The 12,528-nt window shown below is 45.3% G+C and overlaps 1 protein-coding gene across 5 annotated transcripts in view; it reads left to right on the top strand.

The window, feature by feature from the left end:
- LOC138761530 (disintegrin and metalloproteinase domain-containing protein 23-like) overlaps nucleotides 1-12,528 on the top strand; it is a 209,179-nt gene that overhangs the window by 148,893 nt on the left and 47,758 nt on the right. For all 5 annotated transcript variants that reach the window (XR_011356355.1, XM_069933814.1, XM_069933813.1 and 2 more), the window contains exons 17-20: nucleotides 4,743-4,829; nucleotides 5,608-5,688; nucleotides 8,477-8,527; nucleotides 8,621-8,684. Coding sequence is in view for 4 of the 5 variants with exons in the window: in XM_069933814.1 (XP_069789915.1) it covers nucleotides 4,743-4,829; nucleotides 5,608-5,688; nucleotides 8,477-8,527; nucleotides 8,621-8,684 (283 nt within the window). In the remaining variant the exon portion in view is untranslated. The remainder of the gene's footprint in view (nucleotides 1-4,742; nucleotides 4,830-5,607; nucleotides 5,689-8,476; nucleotides 8,528-8,620; nucleotides 8,685-12,528) is intronic.

Raw genomic sequence — 12,528 nt, 5'->3', positions numbered from 1 at the left:
CTACCACAACAGGTCCTTTAACTAACTCAGAATTTAGCACTATTCTGTGAAGAGATATCAATTCCACCTCATCTCCAACACCTTTAATCAATGTTGTCTCCCCTGTGGCGGTTGTTTGATCAAGAGACAAAACTCCTTGTACTAACTACTAACAATGATTGTGCTGAACCAGTATCCCTAAGAATTTTAAGTGGAACCTATGATTCTCCCTCCTTTACTGAAACAAAACCATCTGAAACAAAAGGTTTGAAAACATCCATGACACCCTTATCAGATTTAGAATTTTTGCTCTGCCTAAATTCAACTGTTTGAATACATGCTTCAAGTAAAATCTTTTTTGTGTTTCAATACTAGACAATTTGCAATAACATGACCAGGTTTTTTACAAAAATGACACACAAATCCAGAAGTTCTGTCCTTTCCAACCTTCTCTCCAGACTTAATTTCAGGCTGACTATCCTGCTCCACATTACTCCCCTGAACAGGGGAGTAAACATTTACACGTTAACTTTTTGAAAATGTCTACCATTTTGAAATGTATTTTTATGAATTAAAGAAAACTGATCTGCGAATCTAGCTGTATCCTGGCATGTAGCCAAATCTTTCTCATCCAGGTATAATTTAATCTCCTTTGGAACACACCTTTTAATTTCTTCAATCAAAATCAATTTCTCTCAATCTTTTAAAATCATTATTTATTCCTTTGGAAGTGTACCAACAGTCAAACCATACAGATTTCTTCAAAGCAAACTCCATATAAGATTGATTACATGTTTTTATCAAACTCCTAAATTTTTGTCTATACACTTCAGGAACCAACTCATAAGCTTTCAAAACAGCTTCTTTAACTATATCGTAATCAGCCACGGGCAGTCAAGCTAGAGTAGGCAATTTATGCTTTTCCTTTTAATACACTTCAGAGCATCAAAGTCCACTTTTCTTTCAGCCATTTTGAGCTCTCAGCAACCTTTTCAAAAAGCTGAAAATATGTATCTATATCTCCCTCATCAAAAGGAGGCGCTAGATTTACCTCTTTACTAGGCAAAAATCTCTCCCCAGCTCTTTCTTTCCCCCCTCTCAGTTTTCATTCTCTCTAATTGATACTGTCTTTCAGCTAACTCTAACTCATACATCCTCTGTTTTTCAGCTTCTTCCCTTTGCCTTTTAGCCTCTTTTTGCCTTTCAGATTCTTCTCTTTGCCTTTAAGCTTGGTCTGCCTCATACTGTCTCTGTTTCTCAGCCTCTTCTATCCTTAATTTCTCCAATTCCATTTGGAATTCACCAGATCTATCCTCTGGAAAATCTTCTAAGTCTTTCTGAACAAATTTACCCTCATCTATATAATATTTCACTATAATCCTCTGAATTTGTAATTTCCTCATCCAATATTTAGCTTCAGTCAGTTTTAATGCCTTAGAAATAACTATCAGTTCCTCTTTTCTCTTGCTTTTCAGCTCTGCAAGTGATGGTTCTGACAAAAATTTATCAACATCATTGCTGCTGTTTTCCACACTCAAGCTTTAAATTAGCTTGGGAAAAAAAACAACCAATTGAGTAATAACCCACAAAACTTGTGTTCAATCGACTGGACGAGCCCTCATAAAATGCAAAATCCAGCAGCAATAGACATTCACCAAGACAAGTGGCTTTCAAAACAAAAGTTATTTTTAATCAACTTCAAACATGAAAATAGAACAAACTTTAACTTAACTCTATTATACTATACTCTATACTATCCCAAATTATCCCCTTCTAATTCTAAGCGCACGTGTATGTAATGTGTGTGTAAATTCAAGAAAAGTTCTTTGGTTCACAATTCAATCTCTCTTCTCCTTCCAAGTTCTCTGGTTGAGGGCAATCATCATACTGGCACAGAATTTGACATGTATAAAGTTCACCAGGCTTGATGCTTGAAAGGTAAATGTTTACTGCTCAGGAAGGTTCTTATAGGGTTTGCAGAGAGAGAGATATTTGCTGCTCCAGGATTTCCACAACTGAGGTACCACCACTAGTCACCTCAGAGTCTCGCTGAGACCTCTTTCTTCAAGCTACCACAGAGTTCCAATCCTTCCTCTATTTCAAGAGAAACATCAAACAGATAGCACTTCCAGCCATCTACTGCTCTGGAACTTGCTTTCATCGGTTTCAAACAGTTTTCCCTGGATTGCACTTTTCAGTTGCTTGTCAGTGTCCCACACACTGACTGACTGACTGACTGAGCTGTTAACTCAACTCTCTCTCTCTTCCAACTCAAACTCCAAAGAGAGCATGTGACTCATGTCTTGCAAAACCCCCACCTTCTCCAGCAAACAACATGAGTTCTTTCTTCTGCTCCCATCTGTTGTTAGATAAACAAAATCCAGGAGTGACCTCATTTGCAGAAAGGGTACTGATAGACAGCATGACTCCAGCAAGACAATGGTCAAGCATTTTATGAAGTCAGTTCAATTAACACCTACTTGTGAAAGGTGCTTACATTCTCCAAGAGATCCTGCAATGTGAATTCTTCAGTCTTTCAAATAAGATCTGTTTTAAAATGTATGTATGTGACCTACTCTAAATCTTATAAATTTTCCCCAAATATTAATATTGTTACAGAATACACAGTAGAATAAGATGCATGATAATAATGCGCCGAAAAATAGCTGATGTGTCTAAAAAGATCATAAATATTCAGTGGCAAAATACAGAGTTTTTTGATGGTCCTGAGGTAGTTTAGTGTTAGGCCATTTGGGGAAGTTCAAGAGCTTGAACAGTTCAAGAGCTTGAGGGGTGGAAAACCTGTCCCAAAACGCTGAAGTAATTCCCACCTAGATCCCGGATCGGGCACTTTTCTGGTCCATGGCTGGGTGTCCTCACAAAGGAGCCAGTGCTAAGGTGGGACGGCTGCTGGGTCCAACGACTGCCGTGCCTCGGCACCGTCTCCTCTCCTGCTGTGATCGCAGCGGAGGGCCAAGCGGGCCTCGTACCTACGCAAGTAGAGTTATTAGTCAGTTCACAGATGCCGCCAGCTGTGGCAGCACAATCCAGGTCGGCTCGGAAGGTGAGTCAAGGGGTGACAGATGCCGTTTGACCTAGGCACGAACCCAGTGAAGCTCTATAGGAAGTTAAACAGGATAGGGCCCAGGCCCAAAATGTTGGTCACCCTTTATTTCCAACAGAAGATGCGAGGCCTGCTGACTTTCTCCAGCACGTTTGTCCATTGCACCATTGCATCTGCAGACTTGCTTGTTTTAACAGGACATGCACAATGGATGGCAAGGCCCTGAGAGGTGCTGCACAGCAGAGAGACCTCGGCTGCAGATAAGCAGTTCCCTGAAGGCATTTGGAGTGAATGCCTCCATCGATCAGAGTGCAGGAGCCAAGATGTCATGATTACCGCCAGACGAGCGTGGTCGAGGTCACGTTTGGAGGGTTGTGTGCAATTGTGGTCTCCGTGCTATGGAAGGATGCGGTTGTGCAAGAAAGATTCACAAAGATGTTTACGGGGGCTGCAGGGTTGGAGAGACTGGATCGGGTCAGACTTTCACCCCCTGGAATGGAGGAGGGGGAACCTTTTGGGGCTTTCTAAAATGACGAGGGGCAGAGAGAAGGCAGATAGTCATGGTCTTTTTCCCCAAGTCGAGGATCTCTAAAACTAATGGATTGCAGATTGAAGGCGAAAAAGGAAACAATTAAAGGGGCTCTGAAGCACAGGCTTCTCGCCACAGGCAATGTAGAGGAAGGAGCGCGAGCAGAATCGAGAAATTAGTAACTATATAAATGTAAGAAACGTCCCCACTAAATTGGGGTGGGATTGCAGAAATCGTTGAATAGTTAGAAGGGTGAGGTGGGGGAAAGGAAGAGGAAAATGAGTAAAACAGGAATATCTGCAGACTTTTTGCAGTAAAAACATGATGCTGGAGAAACTCAGAGGGACATAGATAAAGAATCGTGACCAAGGATTCGGGCCTGAGCCTTTCATCGAGGTGGGAGCAAAATGCAAGCAAGAGCCTGAACAAAACGGTGGGGGTGGCAGGCGGGGCAGGTGGTAGGAAGTAATGGGTGGTGAAGGGAGGGAGGGCATGCCAGCAAATGGGGGGAGGGGATGGGGGGAATAGCTCTGAACAGAGAGGGAAGGGAGTGGTGAGCTGGAGGAGAGAAGTCAGAGTGAGGAGGGGGGGGGATGGAGAGCGGGCTGACAGAAACCGGAGAAGACTATGTTAATGCCATCCACTTGAAGAGTGGCCAGGTGAAAAAGCAGGTGCTGCCTCTCCAATTTGCAGGTTTGGACATGCACGAGGCCATGGATGGGCATGCCAGCATGGGAGAGGGGTGCAGGATCAAAATGGTGGGCACCTGGGGGACAGAGCGAAGATGCTCAGCGAAGCGATCTCATAACCCGCGCCCAGCCTCTGTGGCATAGTGGAGGACACAACGGGAGGCAGTAGACAGCTCCCATGGGTGCACCAGTGATGTGTTGCTTCACTTGGAAGGGCCCCACACTGTGGTGAAGGGGAGGGAGGTGTGGCACATCCTGCGGTCGCTGGGGAAGGTGCCAGTGGGGAGGGAATCAAGGTGGGGGCGGTCCCTATGGACGGCGAGGAGGGGAAGATGTGTCTGATGGTGTGTCGAGGAGAACGCTCCCTTTGGATGAGTGCAGTCAGGTGGATCAAAGGTAGGGTGTGGACTAGCTGCGTAACTTCCATCTCCATTTCCAGAGGGGCTGTCTAACCTCTTTCTGTCTCCTCTCCCACCTCCAGGAGTGCTTTGGGACGTGTTGCAAGAAGTGTTCCCTTGCCAACGGTGCCCACTGCAGTGATGGACCCTGCTGCAATCAAACCTGCCAGGTAGCTAACCTCTGGCAAACTCTGCAGTAAGCTCTGCAGCGAGGCAAGGGTTCAGGTGGAGGGAGAGCTCCTGGTGCTGGTGTTGTGCGCCATCTACTGGATAGGACAGCGGCCAAGGTTCCAACGCCATCATCTGCTGCCCCCCACACTGCCTGGTTTACCGGGGACTGTGGACTCCCCCCCACCCCTGCCTTGTCCCGGCTGCACCGGCTTCCACCCACGTCCCCATGGACAGGCAGGGAGCTGGGTTAGTTGACAGCAGCAGGTCGCCGTTCAGTCCGCTGGCGGGCAGGAGGACCTGTAAGGGCAAGCTGACGGAGGAAATGGTGGGCCAGTATCATTTCAATGGGCTGAAAGGAAAACGGAACCTCCCTCGTCAGGTCACCTTCAGGAATGGAAGGGATAGCGGCAAAGATTTGAGCAGGGATGTCCCAACCTTCTGAAGGCCCGGCTGCAGTTGCTATTGTTGTTTAAAGGAAGGGGAAAGATTAACTCTGGCTGTGCGGACTGTGAAATGAGGGTGATGGAAACCTCCAGTCTGATTGGTTAACACCATGTCATGAGGTTTCCACGCATTCACTCTAAAGGGTTGGATTCCTGGGCAGCACTTTGCTTAGAAACCTAGTCCAGGGGGCCTAAGGTGAGAATTGTGCCAGTGGTCATGGGGTGTGGGGTCTCCCACCAGCCTCACTGTGACAGTGCCCAGGCCTTGACTGGTGTTACGGTTCCCTTCAAAGGACAGTTGCTGACCTGACACCCTGTGCTCTGCTCCCTCTAGTTCCTGAAGCGAGGCTACGACTGCCGCTACGCTGTGAACGACTGCGATATCACAGAGTTCTGCACCGGAGACTCTGGCCAGGTATGTTGTAATGGGGAGATCGCCACAGGGTGGCTCCACCACACTCCTGTTCGGAGGACATACTACCTGCCAATCAAGGTCCAAAACTCACCACAAGCTACCAAGGTGACCTTGCGATTGGCCCACCTAAATCACCAGATGCTTCAAGTCCAAGTGGCCTGCCTAGACCCAGCCCTGACCTTCACCCAATTGACCTAGGTGAATCACCCCTCTTCAGCCCCTGCACTTGGCTTCAAGCCACTGGTCACAGCAGCCAATGGGGCCCAGCCTGTCCCGAATGATTGCCCCCCCCAATACCGGCTGCAGGGCTATAAAGGACCGTGTTCCCCTTTGCCCACTCTCTTTTTGACCCCTCATGGCACGCGCATATCACCTTTCGCGCTGGGTTGGGGTGAGTCCCGAAGTCAGGTAGCTAGAGCCGTGTCCATACCAGACTGTTCAATGTCTGCCATTTCCCCAGTTTCTGTTGGTACCTGCAGTGTATATTCGTGACCTACGTTTTGTGAGTGTTTAGGTTCATTTCAACCTGCTGCCCTGTCTCCATCCCCTGAAAATAAACGTGCATTGTACCTCAACCTTAACCTGTGGAACCCACTCGAGGCCTCATACGTGAAGCCCAAACCCCCCCTATCCCCCAACCAGTTGTCGAGGGGGTAGAGGAGCGAGGGGAGCAGCTCGCTCCAGTGTCACATAGGCTCTTCGGCCCAGCTCATCCAGGCCGACCAGGTTGTCCACAAGACCTGGTCCGTGTTTCACCCGCATCCCTCCAAGCCTTTCCCGTCCACGCTCCTGCCTAAATGTCTTTTGTAATTGACCCCATCTCCACCACTTCCTCTGGCAGCTCAATCCACACACCCACCACCCTCTGAGTGGAAAAGGATGCCTCTCAGCTTAAATCCACCCTCTCCTGTTTGAGACCCCTCCTGCCCTGAGGGAAAAGACGCAACTCTGCCCCTCATGATTTGTACACCTCTGTATGGTCACCCCTCAGCTTCTGACACTCCAGGGAAGGCAGTTCCAGCCCTCTCCACGTAAAGGAGAATTTAAATTTATGTTTAGACATACAGGTCAGTAACAGGCCCTGTTACCGCAATTAACCTACCATCCCTGCCCCCTCCCCCCATATGTTTTGAAGGGCGGGAGGAAACTGGAGCACCCGGAAGCAAGACATGGGGAAAACGTAGAAACTCCTAACAGGGCGGCCCAATTGGCACGACACCTTTACAGCGCCAGCGATTGGGACCGGGGTTCGAATCCCTTGCTGTCTGTAAGGAGTTTGTATGTTCTCTCTGTGTCTGCGTAGGTTTTCCCTAGGGGCTCTGGTTTCCCCCCACTGTTTGAAATGTAATGGGGGTGTAGGCTAATTGGGTGTAAAATGGGCGGCACGGACTTATGGGCCGAGTGGAAATTTAAAAATTTCACATCTGAGCCCGGGTCATTGGTGCTACAGCAATGTTGTCTAACCGTGCTGCCCCCAAGTAACTCATCCCTTCAGTCCCTACTACAGCCTTTCCAGCTTCATAACACCCTTCCTACAGCTAGATGACTAGACCTGCCAAGTCTGATCTCACCAGAGACTTGCACGGTTGTAACGGAGTGAGGAGCCTTTCCCCTTGGGAGACGTACAACTAGATGGGAAAGGGGTTTAGAGGAAGAATTTTGGAACTCTTCGCCAGGTTTATAAAGGTTTTAGAAACTCCCACCCCCATTCAGAAAGTATTTATAAACTTGCTGAAAAATTGAATTAACTGGCAGCTGATGGCCAGCAAAGATATGTGGGCTTAAGGGCTTGTTTCCTTGCTGTAGAACTCCACCACTCCCCTTTCTCCACAGTCCTGGCATGGTTGTGAATTTGCTTTATCTCCTGGGCCCTCCACCCTTTCTCCCCTACCTTCATCGGCCACCGTGTGCTTGGCGGTCGAAGGAAAAGCAAAGGCGCTGTTTTACAATCAGCTCTGGTGATTTATAACTCTGCTGCCCGGCTGGCAAAAGAGCAGGGGAGGGGTGGGGGGGGCAATGACTGCTCCTTTACCTCACTACAGAGAGGGATTCCTCCGAAGTTGTGCCCTGTTCCTTCCAACTGGAGGGGACTTTGTGCAACCAACCCATTCAAACCACAAGGGTGGTTCCCCTGTCGCCACAGTTCCTCCTGCTGCCTTGTGCACTGTTCGAACATTCTCCTCACCCCCCCCCCAACCCCCCGCCCCCAGGGTGATTTGACCATATATTGCCATATTGTGCCTAAGAGCGGCTGGGGAACCCGTGGAAAGTTGCGTCGCTCTGAAATGAACTGATTGCGTTGCCCTTCTGCTGGTGGGAGACTCTCGAAGCATTTAAAACCGAGGTACGCTGATGTTTGTCAGAGGGGGCAGTGGAAAATTGATAGCCCGGGGAGGTGAGGGGGGGGGGTTTAGATTTGAGGGAGCGAGATAAATATCTGAAAGGTCATGGCTGAAGCGATGGATGCAGGCTCAACTTTGACATTTAAGAGAAACCTGGGGTAAGTACGTGGATGGGAGGGATGTGCAGGGCTACGGTCTTAGTGCAGGTCAGTGGGGCGAGGCAGAGAAATCGTTTGGCATGGACTCGATGGGCCAAAGGGCCTGTTTCTGCACCGTAGCGTTCTGTGGGTTCTATCGGGGACGGATATCTAGCACAAAGAAGGTCAGCCACGACCATACTGGAAGGTGGGATGGTCTTAAGTGGCCAATGGCCTCCTTGTTATCCATGGGGCAGACCCTTCTCCTTAGGATGCACGTTAATTGTGCTGACAATGTGTTTATTGCAGTGCCCTCCCAATCTCCACAAGCAGGATGGATACGCCTGTGACATGAACCAGGTGAGTGGATCTCGCTCTTCACACGGGCCCCGCTTGCCATGTCTTCCGTCCTCAAGTGACCCCAGTAAACCCTGGATGTTTCTCATCCTGCAGGGTCGCTGTTTCAACGGGGAGTGCAAAACCAGAGACAACCAGTGCAAGCTGATTTGGGGCTCAAGTAAGGGACGGCCTCTGCTTCTGCCTTCACCGGGGCCTTGTCTTCTCTGCCTTTCACTCCCGACCAGAAAATGCTGGGAATTCTCAGTGGGGCAGGCCACCTCCGTGGAGAGGGGAGACCTTGGATCAGAAAGTTGGAAATAAGCAGAGAAAGGATGGGGGAGGATGGCGAGGAGGGAAGGGATGGGAAAGGGAGACGCGAGTTATAGAGTTGGTTGAGGAGGGCAGAGACGCCTTTGGGCAGAATGCACCATTCACTATTTGCAGTTTCAAAATTGCAGGCAACAATTTTATATTTGCCCTGTTCATAAGATCCATACAGTCTCCAATTCACATCTTGTTTGGTTGAATGGAATCATTTATTGTCATGTGTGGTGAAATGCAGTGTTGTTTTGTGTCCTATCAAAGCAAGTTAGGTTGTATGAAAATAACCCAGAAATACATGGGGTAACGTTACAAAAAGGTTTAATTAAAGAATGTTGGAGCAGATAGTGAGAAGGAGGAAGATAAAGGTCATGCGAGGACTGCATGTACAGACAGAAATCAAAGGTTTGTATGTGATAGAAATGTTTTCAGGTGTATTTATTTTAATGCAAGGAATATTGTCGGAAAAGATGACGAACTTAGGGCATGATATTAGTGAGACAATTACAGGGTGGGGCAGGACTGGTAACTCAATGTTCCAGGGTTCTGTTGATTCAGACGTGATAAAGGGGGAGGGACGAGAGGAGTCACGTGATGGAGTAGTGGCCGGTCAGCGAATTCCAACCCTCTCCCGAAAAGTTTAAAAAAAACACACAAAGTACAAAGGTGCAAGATTTAAATTTACAACAAAGTAAAAATAAAGGTGAGAAGAAAATGGCAGCGAAGAGAGAAAAGTCGAAAACAGCGGGAAGAAAAGAAGAAGAAAGAACGTCGGAAGAAGAAGGTGTTAGGTCTGCTTTGTTCATGAATGAGTGAGACAAACACCAGACTGAGTCGAAATCAGGGTTCTTTGTTCTTTATTACCGGATTGTAACACTTGCGACTAACAATGTTAGTCGGAGAATGCATTCTGCCGTTATCAGCAAAATGGTGATTTTTTATACCCTTGGATACGTGCTTAGAACATAATCATATCATTACTTGTCCAATGACTAAAACTGTTGCTATCCTTTCCCTGCTAGCTTCCTGCCTCTCAATCCATCAATGTCTCTCTTATCTTGTAAGTACAAGGATGCATTCACATCTTGTTACAGCCCTGTACAGGGTAACTCCTTACACATTCCCATCTCATGATGTTTTACCTTACAAAGGTGAAGGCCTTACCTGTCCGAAGAGGCCCGCCGCGGAGAGAGAAGCCTGCTCCCTCAGGTCAGTGGAAGTCCCGGGCTCGAGACTACAAAAATGGCTCACAGAGCCGAGTAAAAGTGCGCAACCGCGCATGCGCAATGCGCATAAAAAAAAACACACTGACGGGAGGGGGGAACAGCTGCGGAGTCAATCTCCACAGCTGAGAGAGACACCTGCAACACAGCAGCAGGTGCAGAACACAGACAATAACGACAACAAGAAAGAAGAGGGTAAAAAGAAAACAAGGAAACAACAGATGGTCAACCCAGAGGAAGAAGAAGAAGAACAGAAAGAAATGGAAGAAGAAGAGAAAGGCAAGACAATGGATATATCTTTTTTTAAAGAATATATGGAATCAGTGAAAGAATGGCAATTACAAGAATTTAATGAGATAAAAAGAAGAATTAAGAATGCAGAAGAAAAAATGAATAAAATAGAAATGGTCATTTCAGAGATAGGAAAAAGAGTGGAAAATATGGAAGAATGAGAAATAATTGTAGAAATGGAAGTATAGGACTTAAAAGAGAAATTAGAAGAATCTAATAAAAAAGTTAGAGGCACATGAGCTGTTAGCTCAGAAGATAGAGATAATAGAAAACTATAATAGAAGAAATAATATAAAGATAGTGGGCCTTAAGGAAGATGAAGAAGGCAAGAATATGAGAGAATTTATAAAAGATTGGATCCCCAGGGTCCTAGGAAGACCAGAATTACAAGAAGAAATGGAAATAGAGAGGGCACATAGAACTTTATCCCCGAAACCACAACCGCAACAAAAACCAAGATCCATTTTAGTAAAATTCTTAAGATATACAACAAGAGAAAATATATTGGAGAAAGCAATGAAGAAAATAAGAGAAGACAAAAAGCCACTGGAATATAAAGGTCAAAAAAATTTTTTCTATCCAGACATAAGTTTTGAACTCCTGAAGAAGAGGAAGGAGTTCAATACAGCAAAAACGATCTTATGGAAAAAAGGATATAAATTTATGTTAAAGTACCCAGCGGTACTTAAATTAGTGATTCCAGGGCAGCAAAACAGACTATTCTCGGATCCAGAGGAAGCAAGAAAATTTGCAGAACAACTACAAAACAAGCAGAGAGATGAAGACATGTAATGAGAGTAAAAATGACCACGAACTATATGCGGTGTGTGTGTGTGTGTGTGTGTGTGTGTGTGTGTGTGTGTGTGTGTATATAGATATGTATGTATGTGTGTGTATATAGATATGTATGTATGTGTGTGTATACATCAATGTATTTAGAGGAAAATATATAGAGTTTAGATAAGAATTAATAAGGGAGGGAAAGGGAATAGAGGGAATAAGGAGGGAATTAAAAGAGTGACCTTTGTTTCATATGAAAATTGGAATCTTTTCCGGGGGGGGGCTGGGTGGGGAGGAGTTACGGTCACTGCAAAATCAGTTGACGTTTGCGAGTGAATTCGCAAATCCAAATGGAGAGGGGAGATGTGGTTGCCCGACCAGGGATAAAGGGCAACTCAGGAGGGGGAGGGAAGAATGGGGTTAAAGAAGTTTTAAATAGGAGAATAAGGAAAATGTTTGATGTTATAGAAATGTTGTCTTATAAAGTGTTCAAAACAAGAAAGCAGAAATGGATAAGAAGGAAAGGTGATGATGGAGAAACGGAAAGGAAAGATAAACAAAGTATGAAATGGCTACGTTGAACTATATGACTTTAAATATTAATGGAATACATAACCAAATTAAAAGGAAGAAACTGCTAAATTTACTGAAAAAATAAAAAATTGATATAGCATTTGTGCAAGAAACACATTTAACTGAATTGGAGCACAAGAAATTAAAGAGAGATTGGGTAGGACATGTAACAGCAGTGTCGTATAATTCAAAAGCAAGAGGAGTAGCTATATTAATTAGTAAAAATATGCCAATTAAAATAGAAGAGGAAATAATAGATCCAGCAGGGAGATATGTAATGATAAAATGTCAGATATATTCGGAGTTTTGGAATCTACTCAATGTATATTCACCTAACGAAGAAGATCAAAAGTTTATGCAAGATATTTTTTTGAAGATAGCAGATACGCAAGGGAACATATTAATAGGAGGGGATTTCAACCTTAATTTGGATTCAAATATGGACAAAACTTGGAAAAAATTAACAGAAAGAACAAAGTAACCAAATTTATAATTAAATCGATGGAAGAAATGCAACTTTTGGATATATGGAGGAAACAACACCCAAAGGAAAAGGAATATTCATATTATTCGGGTAGACATAAAACATACTCAAGAATAGACCTATTTTTGTTATCAGCTCGTATGCAAGATAGAATAAGAAAAACAGAATATAAAGCTAGAATATTATCGGGCCATTCACCCTTGATATTGACAATAGAGTTAGAGGACATCCCTCCAAGAATGTATAGATGGAAATTAAACCCCATGCTACTTAAAAGGCAGGATTTTAGAGAATTCATTGAAAGACAAATTAAAATGTACTTTGAAATAAATACGGAATCAGTGAAAGAT

Source organism: Narcine bancroftii, chromosome 4 (genome assembly GCF_036971445.1).
Source record: "Narcine bancroftii isolate sNarBan1 chromosome 4, sNarBan1.hap1, whole genome shotgun sequence".
Taxonomy (NCBI): Eukaryota; Metazoa; Chordata; class Chondrichthyes; order Torpediniformes; family Narcinidae; genus Narcine; species Narcine bancroftii.
Note: the sequence above shows the minus strand (reverse complement) of the source record. Positions and strands in the feature narration are given on the sequence as shown.